The sequence below is a fragment of the Pollachius pollachius genome (assembly GCF_949987615.1).
Source record: "Pollachius pollachius genome assembly, chromosome: 18".
Taxonomy (NCBI): domain Eukaryota; kingdom Metazoa; phylum Chordata; class Actinopteri; order Gadiformes; family Gadidae; genus Pollachius; species Pollachius pollachius.
Window position 1 is genome coordinate 17,498,950 of NC_136951.1, and position 17,500 is coordinate 17,516,449.

General features: G+C 43.3%; 1 protein-coding gene across 1 annotated transcript in view; it reads left to right on the forward strand.

Annotated features, from left to right (window-relative positions):
- The first annotated feature begins 13,625 nt into the window (after positions 1 to 13,625).
- The window catches only part of tfec (transcription factor EC), a 13,205-nt gene continuing 9,330 nt past the window's right edge, over positions 13,626 to 17,500 (forward strand). The window contains exon 1 of the mRNA XM_079756253.1: positions 13,626 to 13,708. Coding sequence (XP_079612379.1) covers positions 13,655 to 13,708 — 54 coding nt within the window. The 5' untranslated portion in view covers positions 13,626 to 13,654. The remainder of the gene's footprint in view (positions 13,709 to 17,500) is intronic.

A 17,500-nucleotide genomic window follows, 5' to 3' on the forward strand; every position in this document is an offset into this window, starting at 1 on the left:
CACTAGACTACAACGTTTCTCTGCTGGTATAAACCTTGTAACGTTTGACTATTTTCAGGTACAGCACGCCAGGGTTATAACACAATTACGTAAATAACAGTGTGGTCTGAAAGTACGATAGGTCATATGTTTTTGGGTTTGTGTGTGTGTAGACGTGTGTGTCGACATGTATATATTTGTGTTTGTGTACGTGCGTGTGTATAAGGGTGTGTTTGTATTTGTTTTTGTATAAGTGTGTGTGTGTATATGTGTGTGCCTGTGTATCTAGTTTGAGAATGTGTATATGTGTGTGTGTGTGTGTGTGTGTGTGTGTGTGTGTGCGTGTGTGTGTGTGTGAATCTCGTGTCAGTATGTGTATATGTGCTTGAGTGTGTGATGTGAGGACCAGTTCAATCCCACGCACCCAGACAGAGAGAGCGAGAGAGAGAGAGAGAGCGAGAGAGAGAGAGAGAGAGAGAGAGGAGAGAGAGAGAGAGAGAGAGAGAGGCAGAGAGAGAGAGAGAGAGAGAGAGAGAGAGAGAGAGAGAGAGAGAGAGAGAGAGAGAGAGAGAGAGGGACCACCGTGAAAGTAGGGAGCGCCACAGGGGACATTTTGAGGTGTTGGTATGAGACTCGGTGAGACGCTGTAGGAGAGAGGTGGCATCACAAGGGATTAGGACTCGCGATTTATTCCCTAATTCCTCAGAAAATGTTCCCTATTTGGGGCCGTGTCCGGGGGTGCCTGGGTATATGTGTGTGTCTGTGTGTTTCTGTGTGTGCGTGGGTGTTATATTAACGATTTGGTTGCATCATATGTTATGTTATTATATTATATTTATTAATAGAAGTATTGTGAAATATAGTTCTGTAAAAAAGGCCCCACTCTGATCTGATCAAGGCTCTAGGAATGGGCGGTTTTGTGTCAATTACACGCTCGGTATTCATTTGATGCAAGCATGTCGCTTCTTGATGTAACCGAAAAAATAAAATGATTCATTATTTATCGTCCCGAAACTTCTGCTAAAAAAGACCTCATGGATTTTTTACAGCAGATTAATTCTTCATGATGAATAACCGAATTACTTTCGAATTCAGATGACTTCCTACCCCAAATCTCTATCTTTTGAGTTGTCTTTCATGCTATCCTTGGAACTGGGTTTCCATGTAAACAAAGAAGATCAGTACAAACATCAGAAGGGTCTTGAATGGTTTTGCTGGGATCAAGAGTCTCAGCGTGCTTTGCGTTCCTAATGGGTTTCAAAGCAGGTAAGGTCTCGGGTAATTAGGATACAATCACTTGTTGACAAAGAAGACACGCAGACACGTAGACACGCACACGCACACACACACACACACACACACACACACACACACAGACGTTTTATTTTTCCATTACATTTCTCTTTCATGGCACAATTAAGAGCTTCGTAGTCACCTGTATCGTCAGCAAATTCAGATATGCAAACCTGTCTTTCAGATTTGTCCCACCTGAGTCCCATATTTTCTTGTTATGATTACACCCTAATGACTCATTGTGGTCTGAGTCTCTCTCTGGGCCTTTGTGGCTCGTTTCATTAGGACCTAGACCCCGGCCATTTTTTGGCCAGGGGCCTCTGAACAAGGGGGACCCCTGGAGAGAAAAGTCTGCAGCCTTTATCAGATTAATGCAGTGCACGAAGCAGGTGTCTGCCAAAATTCCATTCCCATTTAAACCTCCCAGCCCATACCAGCCTGCTAATCCTATTAGGGCTAATAGAGTGAAGTCGGCAGTCTTTTTCAGTTAAACCAAGTTCAGGCACTAATAGGATTCAAAAGCAAAGGGGAAAGGATGGAGGTACTTTGTAAGGAATCACAACCGAGATAGTTTTTGTGTGTGTTGGGGGGGGAGTATTGAGAGTGAGTGAGTGAGTGAGTGAGTGAGTGAATGAGCGAGTAAGTGATCACGTAATCATAAGTGAGGGTGTGAGCGTGAATGAGTAGGTGAGAGGGTGGATGGGAGAGAGTGAGTGAATGTGGAAACACGGAGAGTGAGGAGCCGTAGAGTGGGTGAGTGAGTGACCTAACTATAAGTGAGTAAGTGGGTGAGTTAGTGTGCGAGTGAGTGGGTGAGTGATCATTATCCAACTAGATAGTATATATTTATTAGAACACAGCATCCTTCCCAATTACAAGCTTACATTTTTGTCACAAGAATTCACACAAATCAACTATTTCATTCTCAAAGAGTATGAGTAACAGTGATTTCAAATTCTAACTCCACATGTTCTTATTATTCATTAAATAATAAGCTAAACAAACGCAAACTTTCTGAAATAACAACGAATAATGCCACAAATATTATATAAAAACAAGCAAAGCAAAACATTAACAATATAGGCATTATACATTAAGAAGAAGAAGGAAAAAGGGTTTCACTATCGCATTCATTTGTTGCGGGACCAGGCTAAATGAATTCTACAGCTTTGCCACTGTGTGTTCACAGAAAACATCTGGGCCATTTCGCATCAAAAAAGTAGGCACTGAGCGAGATCAGGCATCTCGGACAATTGGTCAATGCTTTCCAAGACTTAATGCATTCCCAAACAAGCTTTATGCATCCCTATTTGCAACCTGGGGTCCATACAATCGCCTGATGTTATGAAGCTTTCTAGGGAACATAGCAGCCTGAACTTTAAGGAAATAAGGTGCTACCCTCAACCTGACATTTTCTGGTCAATATTTCGCCATCAAATTTTTCTCCTTTTCTCTTTTCAAAATCATACCAATAATACCAATCAACAATTACCAATCTCACTTTTTGTAACTGTTTCCAAACATATTTCAGAGTATCTTCAACATTTTAAAAACAAAATTATGAAATTCAAATGCGTAATCACAATGTCTAGAGCCAATTTTCTCTCTCTCTCTTGCGCTCTCCCTCCCTCTCTCTCTCTCTCTCTCTCTCTCTCTCTCTCTCTCTCTCTCTCTCTCTCTCTCTACAGACCAATCAAAGCCTGTCCTCCCATTGAACCGTCCTTGTGTGTCGGGGGGTGTGGTAGGGGGGGTCTAGTGGCCTACCTCTTTGATCTTATCAAGTCCTTTGTGACTTATTTTTAGTTTTTAGGGGTTTGACATGATGATTAGGACAGGAATGGCTGGTTGGGGGGGGGGGGGGGGGGGGGGGATGGTGACGAGGACACACACAATAGAGAGTGGATTCAGGGGGTCTGTGTCGTCATGAGAGTCAGTCCCCCTTTCTCTCGGTTTGCCTTCTGCCAGAGGTAATACTTCGGGTCTCCCTTTGAAGGGAGAGCAAACTGGAGAGACCCCTTTTGTCGTGGCCAAGGGTTAAGGGGGATGTTTTCTAATTCCTCTGACCAGAGTCTCATGCTAAAGAGAAGATCACAGATAAATCACACAAAGGGTTTGATGGAGAACAAGCAAAAACAACCTGACAAGCAACGTTTTCCCCAAAACAGATAAGGGGTAAAAAGGGGAAATGAGATAAACGGAGGTACTGACTGAACTGAACATACGACCTCAAGATAAAGAGAAAAGAGATTTTTACGCACTCTCAAAAAACAACAACAACAGATCTAAGAAGTCGGGCGAGAGCTGGTTTGACCCCATAACATTCAGTGATAACATGTATCAATCACAGCCAGTGAATGGGGGGGACCAGACTACATTCTCTTTCCAGTAATACACTGTGTCCGTGACATTCGCATCGTCACACTGGCGAGATGTGCGGGACGATATCGGCCGGCCAGACAGAACAACCCTTCTTTGACTGCCGCCTTCTATTCTTGTCCTCAGTGATGGGAGAAGTGATGCCTTTATGGCTGCCTCCAGCCCAGCCCACAACCCCCTCGTCGTGAATCACTCGCTTGATAATATTCTCCTTGTTTCCACGCTTTCTAAAAATCTTTTACAGCTGTTGAAATTTTTTTTTTTTTGCGTGTTGTTGAAATACCGTCACATACTGATTCTTAAGGTCTTAAGTTAATTGAATGCATGTGACCTTGTCTATTTCCGCAGAACGCTATGGATGTGACGTTGTGCGAAAGATCTTTATTTCTTTTTGTATCTAACGACATTGAAGAACAACAGTCAAGGTTAATGCGAGCATAAAATGAGAGTTCTCCTGCTAAAACATTCTGGTGTCTGGTGACTGCCAGCTGGAAGTCCAACCGATGTTCGGCAGTGTGTGAACGTACCCCTGGGGTGCACAGGCTGAGCTTTAAAACCAACCTCCATCTAAAACGGTTCCTGTTTCTTTGGCTTACTGTATAATTGAAAATCCATTGGCACATTTGCGGCCATCAACTTGCATAATAAAGAGATAAGCATCGTGGTAACAGCAAAGGGATGTAGCTTTTGTGTCATTTGTTTGCATCCTGATCCAAGCAGGTCAGTTGCCTTTATGCCATAAGGCCTTATCCAATATTCGATTCTCGCCTTTTTTTAACAGATAAACCAGTTTTTCCCTATTGGCCAACATGCCTCAAATTTAAATGCTAATACAAAAATACATTACATCTATGGAAACTTAAACAAAATTACTCATTTATTAATCCCAGAAAGGGTTATGAGTGCAGAGAGACAGGACATTTATATCCCAACATTTATACGCAATACTACCACTGCAAATATATATATATATATATATATATATATATATATATATATATGTCATCTGTCCAAAGTGTGTTAACCTTGTGTATTATGTATATTATGTTGGTATTATGTCTGCGAGTATGTCTGTGTAACAGATCTCAGTGACCTGTGATGTCTTACACCTCAGACTATCATCCCTTTGGAATGTCAGGGATGGGAGAGAGAGGAAGATATGGCAGAAAGAGAGGGAGGGGGGGAGGGGGATTGAGGGCGAGAGAGAGCCAGAGGGAGAGTGTGTGAGAGAGAGAGAGAGACAGGGAGAAAAGAGAGAGAGATCAAGAAAAGAGAGTCAGATTGATAGAGGCAGGGAATAAGAAAGTACCTGTAAGAACGATGGAAAGACAGAAAGAGAGGGGGATTTAGCAGACGTGAACTCTCAGCCCCCCCCCCCCCCCCCCCCGAATTATTAATGAACAACAGAGGGAAGACAAAGGACACCGACACACCTCAGTCGAGTTGCCAACCAGGAGTGTGTGTGTGTGTGTGTGTGTGTGTGTGTGTGTGTGTGTGTGTGTGTGGGGGGGGGGGGGGGGGGGGGGGGAGCAGAGATACATCAAAGACGGCCCATTAATTGGCCCTGTGGCTTTCATTCTTTGCCCTATTTCTTTCAATTCAATGACTCAAAATAATGGGTTCAGGTTCGTTATGAACAGGTCGCAAGCCCACAAGTGCCAGAAAGCCAACGGGGGAAGAAATGTTCGCGCTAGGAGTGCCAGAACTGCGGCGTGCGCTCTGGTGTTATTGTTTGTAGATATAGATCCGTATAGGAGACATGCATTTTACATCCGCACGTTTGCTAGGGTAGCTGTGTGTATGCACCGATGTGTCAAAGGGAATTAACCTGTTGGAGAAAGAACAAGTGTGTCTGTGTGGGGGAAAAGTGTGTGGAAAATGTGTGTGTGTGTCTGCAAGTGTGAGGCTGTGTGTGTGTGTGTGTGTGTGTGTGTGTGTGTGTGTGTGTGTGTGGGTGGATGGAGACACGTGCATATGTGTGTGTTCGTGTGGATGCCGCATGCGTGAGTGCATGTGTGTTATGTGCGTGCATGTACATGTGTTCATGTATGTGTATGTGTGTGTTCGTACCTGTGTTTGTGTGTGTGTGTGTGTGTGTGTGGGTACCTGTGTGTATGTCTGTGCGTACCTGTGAGTGTGTGTGTGTGTGTGTGTATGTCTGAATGCATGAGTGTGTGTGTGTGTGTGTGTGTGTGTGTGTGTGTGTGTGTGTGTGTGTGTGTGTCTGTGTCTGCATGCATGAGTGCATGTGTGTGTGCGTACTGTAGTGGGAACAGTGGAGATTTTGGCCAAGCTTTTGTCGGGCCCCCCCAAATACCAGACGGGATTGCCTTCTCCACCTAGAGAGAAAAGTGCGACTGCTGAAGTTTTCGTTTGTGTCCGTGTATCTGTGGATATTTCTAAGAACTAGACAAACAGCATCTTGAACTGTGTTTAAAGGACCATCCTCAAAATGCTGGAATACCACTGGTATGGACAGGTAAGAAAAAAAACGCCTCACGTCTTATACTGAACATGGGTATTGTGTAATATGAATGAATGAATACTGACCCTTCGTTGCTGTTTGCTATGTATATTGCATATTATACAAAGCGACATAGAGGATTTTATCACATCACTGAACAGGGCAACTATGATGATATTTTGTGTGTATGATAATGACACATTAACATGATTTTAAAGGTGCATTGGGCTGTGCATAGGCAATACACTCGGACCAGAATTGTTACAATATAAGTCACCATCATGTTGTAGTTATGAAACGTGTCTTTGTTGATTTAAGTGCCTTTTAGTCGTCAAATGCAAGCAGTGGCAACTATAGACCTTGGAATTCAAATACGATTATCTACATACAAATTATACTGCTAATATTTAAATAATTCAGACCACAAAAGTCAGGGGACAACAGGGCCGAAACGGCCCTGAGGATATGAATGAACCTGATTCTTACCGTCTCGTATCCACTCAGAGGTCAGGCATCTCTGACATTGCCTCAAGCTTTCCAAAGCCTAATGCCTTCCCTGACAAGCTTTTTTCATCCCATTTGCATCCCAATTAAATTTGCACGCACCTTGATGTTCTTTAAGCCTTTAAGAGCTAAAAAAAAGCTGTTAAAAACATAAGACGTTATGACCTCGCCAACCTGGAAATTGTTGACTTCAGTAAAAAAAAAAAAAAGAATTATATTGAAGCAATATTTCTAAGAATGAGGGCTTTGTTTATTGTTTGGGATCTCTGCCCTGATTGGTTCAGGCAATACATATCGCCTGTCAATCACAGGTGCATGTCTTCTCAATGGTGGAGAAACGTACGGAGGGAGGGGGCAAAGAGGGAGGGGTCTTACCTACAGCGCCTTTAACAGACTTAAGTTAAATGGTAGTAAGTAAGACATATTTGAGTGTTACGAACAAAAAAATAAAAACAATCAGAACCTGTGTTGGTCCTATGACACATTGGTTTTTGGTATGGTGGGGGGTTTACTTCTAAAGATATCGAATCATTATAACAAAATGCAATCGTGTTGATTCACGATGGATCAAATAAAGCTGATAAAATACAATTATGGGCAAAAGTTATTTGAGTTATACACAATTATCATCATCACCCCAACTAGTATCAACACTGCTTCTATTTATTCACACTTACACATTAACTATCACTTGACACTGCAAACTGTGATATTCATCTTTAACCATATTAGGGATTCTGTCACGATAAAGTTTACGGTAATGGGTGTTTGTGTTTGTTACCAGGCTTGTTAGGGGGCTGTTCTTTATTTTTAGTAAACTTTAAGTTCTAAGTGTATTTGAGGTTGCGGAGACCGGGTGTAATCAGATCATTGAGCTCCTTATTGTGGATGTGCGGACTGAGGTCATTGTTGGGAGGGAGGGAGGGAGGGAGGGAGGAGAGAGGGAGGGAGGAGAGAGGGAGGGAGGGAGGGAGGGAGGGAGGGAGGGAAGAGAGAGGGAGGGAGGAGAGAGGGAGGGAGGGAGGGAGGGAGGGAGGGAGGAGAGAGGGAGGAGAGAGGGAGGGAGGGAGGGAGGGAGGGAGGGAGGAGAGAGGGAGGGAAGTGACTGTAAGCAGAGAAGCTTCACTCTGCTTCATATTGGGGACATGAGTGCATATGTTCAAGTTAGATTGTAAACTTGAAAAATAAATCATTAGAAAAATCCATAGGCCAGGTAAGACAAGCATAGTCGGTTTTCATAAATGCATGTTGAAATTGGAACTTTTGAGCATTTTAATGTTTTAATAGGCACTCGTTCATCCCCTTGCTCTACCAAAAACATACCTAACCTTACCGAAAACCGTGACCCCAAAACTGTGCTGTTACCAAACCGTGTTTTTTGTGAACCGCCACACTATACAAGTCACCATACATTAGCTCTGAATATAGGTTGTATTATAGCACACACTGGTCGCAAATGCGGTTAACTGATTGAATTGTCTCGTAGGCCGGGACCCAATGCAAACATGTTGGGCTAAATGCCTAATTTGTTTCTTTAGCTAAGGTAGCTTAATTTCAGTTTTCAGCAAGATATAGCAACTGACACGAGGAACAGAAAGAGTTTCTGAGAGTGGATTTTTTTTTCAGTTGTGCATATAAACGTATGCATTATTATTTTTTATGTTCTGGGAGTGAACCCTGAGTCCTGAATGCCAGGGAGGTTTGAGTGGTTGAGATGTGGGCCGGCAGGGATGCATGCGAGCGTAGGACACTGTCCACTTTGTACTCTAGAGCGGATCTATCTTGTTTTTCCATTTATTAAAATAAATATTTCTCTCATGATTGATTCATGCATTAGGAGCGGCCTGCTGCTTTTCTAGTTGTGGTTGGGGAAGGAGAATTGAGTTCATTATACCGGACGATAGATTATTATTAAACCACATAAAAAAAGTGCAAATTTTAACATTGTAGAGTTGTTGAGTTAGCACAAAATTATTTTGGCCAGTGTGTTACTTTCTACTCAAAATTTGATTTTGTAATCAACGGTCACTCAATAATAAAAGACAGAAGAATTGAAGAATTGATTTTAAAGGACAAAATAAGCCACATTTCTGCTTGATGAATAATTCAGTTGAGGTTGTCATAAATTAACCTCAACAAAAGAGGGCATTTAAGGCAAATGTAAAGTCATTAAGTAGCTAAATAGTTTTGAACATATAAACCAATGCTGTACAACCTTATCAAACATCTCCTTCTCCACCTCCTTCTTTCAGACAGACGTGCAAGTAGAGAGATGATGGATAAATGGATTACATGTACGGCATTATGACGCACTTAAACAACGTATTTTGGCTAATCTGTTTAATCTCTTCTTAATTTTCTTCAGGTTTATTTAATTTTTATTTATTATAACATAATAGTGTCTGTTTTTTGACCTTGAATAGGGTCATTTATATATATATATATATATATATATATATATATATATATTTATATGTCAATTATTTTATGTTTTGCATTTGTGGTTTGTGTCATTCTCTTAATGAATTGAGATTATCATTGTCATACTATCCTTATATGACATTTATTTAGAACGTGGGCTTCAACCATACCTTTTTCATACCTGTTGTAGTGTTATTTGTAAATAGATTTTCTTTTAACTGGCAAAATGCTGTTAGCCATTGTGTGAAACTGCCAAACAGTAGTTTACAACAGTTTAATTTGTGCATTAAAAGCGCAATACGAAAAAGTGAAATACAATTGCTTAATGCCTTTCAATAACTGAAATTATCGGTCATTATGATATTCACATCAAAAAAAAAAGTATAAATTATAGTGTGTCAAAAGAGGCGGAAGCTAGAATCCTGGATCTGCTGGCACCTTGATTCTGGACACGCACGGTCTATCCGTCTCCAATAATCCATTATCTCAGTCCAAGTCATGGAGACATTGACAACACTAACATCATCTTCCATGCTGAAATCTCCCATTTCAAGGTGTCAAAGCGTTACAGCTGTGAATCTGGGGTGGCCATGCCAACTCTTGACATGCCGAATGAGAATAGCATCGGCATTGACTTAGGCAACCTTCTAAAAAAAAAACTGAACTTGCCAGATTGAAAAGAAAACACAAACACACGCTCAACACAGTCATATTCATATTGCCTATGTCGCCAAATAGGTTAAGCAAGACAGTGTAAGGGTGTTCGACTTCACGTCTAAAAGCCCCTGGGTTCGATTCATGATCCATGACCCTGACTTTTCACAGTAGTTCACGTTAGATACAAGTGATGAAGTGATTCAAGCAAATCTAATTCAGAATTCAATCTCAAGATATGCACCTGCGCAACATCTTTGTCAGTGTTTAAGTAGGAACACAATACCGCCATCTCTTGCACAAGATACCTCTGCGTGCAAGCAAACAGGGTCAGTGTCTGACCTCTGACCATTGGCCAAAATACGTAATGTGGTAGGTAACGGTAGGTGGGGGTCATGCCTGTGAATGTGTATGTGTGTGTGTGTGTGTGGATGCCCAACCCTTTCTCCATCTCTCTCTCTCTCTCCCCCCCCCCCCTCCCTCTCTGTGTACGGTGTCCTTGTAAAGAGCTCAGCCCTCAGAAAGAGCGAGAGAGAGTTCGATGTGTCCTAATTGATTTAGAGCAAAAATCACATTAGTTCATTTGAACTAATTGCATCACCTTTGCTGCCTTCCACCTCCTTCTCCCCTCGCTCTCTCTCGCTCTCTCTTGGTCAATCTCTCACTCTCTCTCACTCTCTATCTCTTGGTCAGACCCCTTCAGAAGTGTTCAGAGGGGCTGGAGATGTTTATGTAACCCTGCTCGTGTGACAGGAACCTGGGAACGGGCGTCTAGTCCAGCGAGCTTGAAAGTCAACCGCGGATAACGTGGTTATTGATTTACACCAGAGTATTCAGTACAGATCTGGATCTAAATGAAAGGGATCCTCTCTGCCAGTTCAAACCTCCTTTTCCACGATCTGGCCACAACGGTATATTTGATTTGAAATTTCTAACCTAAATAAACAACCAACTGGCTTCATAAAAAGTCAAAAGAAAATAAAGTTGCTGTTACTGTCCTGTACAGCATGGACAGATCCTCTGATGTGTAGTGTATTTTTTGGTTTCTAGACACACACACACACACACACACACACACACACACACACACACACACGCACACACACACAGACCCAGGGGTTCACCTGGGTTCACCCGTGCTTCGCACAAGTTCACATCCACATGTAATCCAGTTAAAATGGCGGCCATATTTAATTCATAAATCAAGAAGTCATTAAAAGTGCAGTGGTGGTAGCGGTGCCGTCTCCATTATGCATTCCGTCTTCGGGCAGGATAAAACAGCCCTCAGATGTGGGGAGTCACACTTTGAAGTGTCGGTCTCAGAAGCAGACCCACTCTTACAATGGGTCCCTGATGTATAAAAGATAGCATGTGGGGGAACTAAGAAAGGTGAGCTCTCTGGGTCCAACCCCTCCCAACCCGCTCCGGTCTCAAACCCAAAATGGCAGACGACTTACATGGGAATTCCATGTGTTGGTGATTATGATTTGATCATTGTTTGCGGGTGCATAGAAACATCAAAGAAACAGGAAGTACATCAAATAAACAGGAACTGAAGAAGTGATGGTGGGATGGAGACTTTTTTTCCGCCCAAGATGTACTGATCTATAAATGTAGCCTCGGACACACTGGGAATAGGCAGAAGCACCGCACATGAAAAGAAGAGCATCTGCCAGAGTTCAAAGACTCAGGTAGCGTTTACTAGGATGCCGTTAAACCCCATAAAATATGAGGTTTCGGTCCACAAATTACCGCTCAAAACTTCTGCAGCAATTAGGATGCTAACTTTATCTATTCCTATGCTGTTAGCTTTACTGTTTTCAATAGACTTCAAGTTTGTTTGCATGCTGTAACACTTTTTAATAATTAGTTGGTATAAATTGAGACATAGGCACTTTATTTGACTAGGGTTAGGTTAAAGTTAGGCTATCGTTTGGAATAGGTTTTGCTCTAGGTTCAGGTTCAGATTTGGGATTAGGCGTGGGTTAGACTAAGGTTAGGGTGAGGCTAAAGTCGCAGTAAAGTTGGAGTTAGGGTTAGACTATGGTAAGGGTTAGGTTACGGTTGGGAAAAGGATATGCCCGGGTTGGTGTGTAGACAAGATTAGGTTAGGCTAGATTTACGGTTAATCTAGCGATTGGGTTAGAGGCGACGGATGGATGTAGAATAGGTCATGTGTTTGGGTGAGCGTTTGAGACAATTTCCTTTTATTCCTCCAACTTAATTATAAACGTGTTTTACGGCAAGGTGACAATTTATTTTAAGGTACCACCATGCTTCTGGATGAAGTCGATTCTTTGATTAGCTTAACTCGTTTGCGTCGAAGTAGTGGAATGTAAGATAATGAGTCCATTTCCAGTCCAGTTATCCGAAAAAATGCTAGGCTTGAGATCAGAGCTTCTTTTTGTTTATCTACAATTGGGACTGCCTGAAGTCAATATATTGTGTATTGTGTGTGTGTGTGTGTGTGTGTGTGTGTGTGTGTGTGTGTGTGTATGTGTGTGTGTGTGTGTGTGTGTGTGTGTGTGTGTGTGTGTGTGTGTGTGTGTGTGTGTGTGTGTGTGTGTGTATTTTAGTATACAGGTCATTTTGGGTTGGACAAAGAGGAACGTTTTTTATATTGGCTGTTGTGTGTCCTGAGTTGAAGTGAGGACAGCTAAGGTCAACTCTAAAATGCTGTGTGTGCTTATCTTCCCTGAGCCGTTGCCTGGACAGTTTGTCTAGAATCCAACACCATTTAGAGTATTGTAGACTAATTAATCAAGAATTTAAAGAAATGGTTAACAGAATCATAGTTTGAGTCTTGAGTTCACCCCAAGTGTAACTTTGGGTAAACTTAGTAAACTCGAACACAAACCCAAACAAAAAAATATGTATTTTCCCCATCGCACCCACAGAATTTATTCCCTAGTTTTTGGAGGAAAATACTTTTTGTTTTAAGCAGGCATAGACTAAGTGACAATAAATATATATTTTTTCGTCTTTCGGTTAAGACAATAATATGGTTTGCTGGTGTAGTTGAAAGAGCTTCCTCTGGGAAGTGGCTGTCACGCAGATACGTTGTGAGTATGTGCTGAGCAGGGCTGGATTTTGTGCCGGCAGGAAAGTGTGGTGATCCACTGGCAGGAACTAAGTGACTGTCAGCTACCCAGCCCAACACACACACACACACACACACACACACACACACACACAAAGACACAGAACACATACACACACACACAAAGATACAGAACACACAAACACACACACACACACACAAAGACACAGAACACACACACACACACACAAAGACACAGAACACACACACACACACACACACACACACACACACACACACACACACACACACACAAAGACACAGAACACATACACACACACACAAAGATACAGAACACACAAACACACACACACACACACACACACAAAGACACAGAACACACACACACACGCACGCGCACACATGCATGCGCACACACCTGCACATGCACACAAACACAGAAATAGACACACAAATGCACAAATAAACATGCACCCACACACACACACACACACACACAGGCACATGCAAAATCACACACATGCATCCCCCCCACACACAAACCTTTAACCCAACAGATATTTGTGATTCTGCTTCTGTCAGGCGATTTAGTGACACCAGACGCACGCATAAACACACACCGCACACACACCGCACACAGGAACGTGCGCAAAGGAACGTGCACAGAGGAAGTGGCCAGTGCAGTTCCCCTATACGCTGAGGTGTCTTTCTTTCCTCCTCTCTGTCATTGCTGCCCAAACCTCCGCGGCTCCTCTCCGCTCCTTCCCCTCCTCTCTCCCGTCCGGAGGACGGTTAGCATTAGCCATAGCGTTAGCCATAGCGCCGGCGGGACCCCGTCGTTCCAGCTCTCTGGAGAGCATCGCTGCCGCCAACCCCCCCACCCTCCGGCACCCAAGGGAGCGATGAGTCACATGGTGGTGAAGGTGGTCACCCTGACGGAGATTCAGCTGCTACAGGTAAGGGGGTGGAGGAGGGGAGGCTCATGGCGGTGGTGGTGGTGGTGGTGGTGGACCGCTGAGGGTGGGGGTGGGGGGATGTAACAGGTATGGGAGAGGAAGCGGGGGGTGTGATTCGGTGGTGGTGGGAAGGTGGAGGTGGTGGTGGTGGAGAAGGGCTTTGAGACCTTGAATGAAAAGAGCGATTGACTGAACAAGTGTTTTGTTTCTCTTTAGTTGATAAGGGTCATAGTTATTGTTGTGGCAGACGTGTGAGAACTGTGCATGTGTGTGCCTGTATGGTTTAGTGTGTGTGTGTGTGTGTGTGTGTGATTCTGTATGCATGCATACGTCTTTGCATGTGTGTGCGTGTGTCAGTGTGTAAGTATGTGTGTGCGTACGTATGTGTATATATTTGTGTGTCTGTGTGTGTGTACAAGTAAGTGTGTGTGTGTGTTTGTGTGTTAGTGTGTGTGTGTGTGCCAGATTTGTGTAGATGTGTGCATATTCCGGGTCCGAGCAAGTGCTTAGGGTTGTGTTTCCATTCACACAAAATGAAAAAAACATCCTCCCGTCTCCTTGGCATACCTCGCTGTACCCGGGTCATCACCGGTGCCTCCCTGACTGGGGCAACTGTGGTGAATCAGTCCGCTATCCCATTCTTATCCACGTTTCACAATCTGCTCCGTGTGGTGACAACCGTCCCAGCACAATGAGCCGGCTCGCCCGCTGCGTGAAGCAACTTCTTGTGCATAACGCATCCTATCGGTGCATTTTAAGATGTGGAACTGCCGCTCGGTAGGGACAGATAGCGCCTAGGAGCCTAGGAGAAGCCCTAGGAATCTGGGCGAGGACAATGCTCAATTATATACGTCGACGGAAATTAAAGTTAACACCCTTGGTTCTGTTCGCTTTCTGTTGGAGCGTTTTTTGGTAAATGGCAACCGGTGTTTCATAAGGTCTAAGGTTGTTCTTTCTTTCCTATTTTGATGAAGTGAAAGAAGAACTTGTGCAAGAGTGAAACCGAGTGAGGCAACAGCTCTTCATTCAGGCGGAACACATGGCACTTTGCTAGGAAGACAAACTAGCTTGCTTGGAGATACATCTTCTAACTATATGTATAAAAACAACCTTTATTTTGTATGGCGCTTGTTATACAGTCGGAATAAGCTCAACAAACATAAACAAGTTTTGAGGGAGGGGATAAAGCTGGAGTTTGTGTATTTATTTTTAAATATACTTATAGTCTAAACCTATTTGATTGGTTGATATTTAGCGAGTAGAGCTGACAGGATATCCCTGTTGTGTAGTTTTCCTCTTTTCCTTCTCGTGGTGTTCAATATTGTAATTTTTTCGTGCTTTGAATCTGATGTATACACTTTCCTACAACCATCAGATCTGCATTCTCTCTCTGTCTCTCAGAATGTATAGGTGGAAGGAGAGAGTGTGCGTGTGTGCGTTTGTGTATTAAGTTTGTGCTGCACATGGCTTTTTTGTGTTTCTGCCTCTGTGCACGTTAAAACAGATAAGAACATCATTGAATGAGCATCACAGAAGACCCAGAGAGATAACAGCACGTTTGTTGGGTAAAGGTTGAATGGAAATAGGGAAGACCATACAGAGAAAGAGAGAGCGAGAGAGAGAGAGAGAGAGAGAGAGAAGGTGGGAGTTGTGCATCTTCTCCATGACATTCCTCATTTAGTGGCTTAAATATTGCAATTTAAGTTAGCAGCACACAGCTGGGCCTTGAGGCGCTTGAGTTACTTTCTATCAGGCAGTGATGACCCGAGCTTCTGGCCAATCCCCAATGATGTCAAGTTGTAGTGTAATTTGTTCCATGATACATTCTGTCCCGACTTGACTTGGCACAGCAAAGGGCAGATGCCAGTTGTCAGTTGACAGTTTAGGAAACTGAACTGAAACTTTAATTTGATCAACTGTTTTGGTAGGAATTTTTTTTAAAAAATAAACAAGAACAAAAGGCTTAAAACAGAGCGATATTAATGATATTTAAAAGTAGAATCACAAATAACGACAACATTCAAAAATAACACAGATTCCAAAGTCGGTTGGAATCTGTGTCCCCTGCCCGGGTTTTGAACGGTGGATTCCTATTTGTGTCTCGGTTCTGTCCTCCTTTTTGGCGTGGAACATCTCCGTATATTACATCTTCCCGTTGGCCGGGACACAACCCGGGTCATTGTGCCGGCAAGCTGTGGTGAAGGAGCACCATTACCTCCCAAATTGAATCAGGCTTCGTTAAGCGACTAACGACCGTGTCTCCGGCGTTTTACAGTAGAGTGAGAGGAGGGATCAGGATAATCCACTGTCACACACACGCACATGCACGCACGCACAAACACACACATACACAGACATGAATGCCTGCACGCACACACACACACACACACACACACACACACACACACACACAAACGCAAACTTAGCACACACGCATACATACCGATAAATGCACACACACACAAACAAACAAACACACACACACAGACTCACATCCTCAGACACACAGACGCAAACTTAACACACACAGACGTAAACGTAACACACACACACACACCAACACACACAAAATCACACTCAAACACACAGACACCATCACACAGATGTGATGATGCCGTGGAGGAGTAGCGGTGCTGATATCCAATATTCTGTCAGCCCCCCCACCCCTCACTATCTTTCCTGCGTAGACAAAAATGTTTTCGATGGGGCCCCCAACAACACTGAACGTCTTGTCTGTACCCCCCCGCCCCCCACCCCCCAGAAATAGTGGGGGTTGCAGTGGTGGCCGGCGTTGACAAGTTCATGATTGTGAGGAGACTTGAGGGGTTTTCTCAGGGCCATGCCAATGTGAACAGCGTGTGGATTAATGCTGAGCTTTTGATATCAAAGCCTCACACTGTTAATAAATACAAATCACCAAAGTCCGTAAAGTGTCGTCTTTGTTTGAGAAAGCTGCGCTGTGGGTGGCTAGCACGCTCTGTGTACTTTTTGTAATCTCAAGTGAAGTGCTTTGCCACTTCGGTAAATTAAAACTACAATATTTACACTAGTGGAGGGGATATCAGGGGAAAACAGTGGCAGTTGGCAGTATGGGAAGTAGAAGGAGGGGATGAAAAATAATAATAATATTAATACAATGATAAATAATCGTATGACCTGTGACCTTTGAGTTGGAATTGTCACTGGCGCACAGCTGTATTTCTGCCAAGACGAAGAGCTCTGTCTACATAAAGGTTGTGGACTGCGATGAACTAAAACTGAAACATAATACGGCACAGTGTGCCAGCAATCGACAACAATTACAAGCGTGAAATATCGTCATCTATGTCTGGGAGAGATAGAGAGAGCGGGAGAGAGAGAGAGAGAGAGAGAGAGGGAGAGGAAGCAAGAGAGATAGAGATATAGAGAGAGAGAAACAGAAAGAGAGAAAGAGACAAGACCTCATTAGGTTTGGGGCTGACCTGTAACTTGCTCTACCTGAATGGCTATAGGATCTATTAAAAGGCGGAAGGGGTGCCTTGGGAGACAAAGCCTTTAGAGATTGATATTGTCATGTCATGGCTGACTGAATGATAAACCGACAAAAGGTTGTTGGCAGTCAGTGAATGAATTGAAAACAGACAAATAAAAACACTCTCTCGGGAGTTATTTAAAACAAGGGGACAATTGTGCAAGCAATAGCCTCAGGAGCTGGGCCCAGCAAAGGAGCCTTCGCAGAGGCCCCCCTCTGATTGGCCGGCTGGGCAGAAAGGGGCGGTCCTGCCAAATTAGTGATACAGGCTAAAAAGCCAA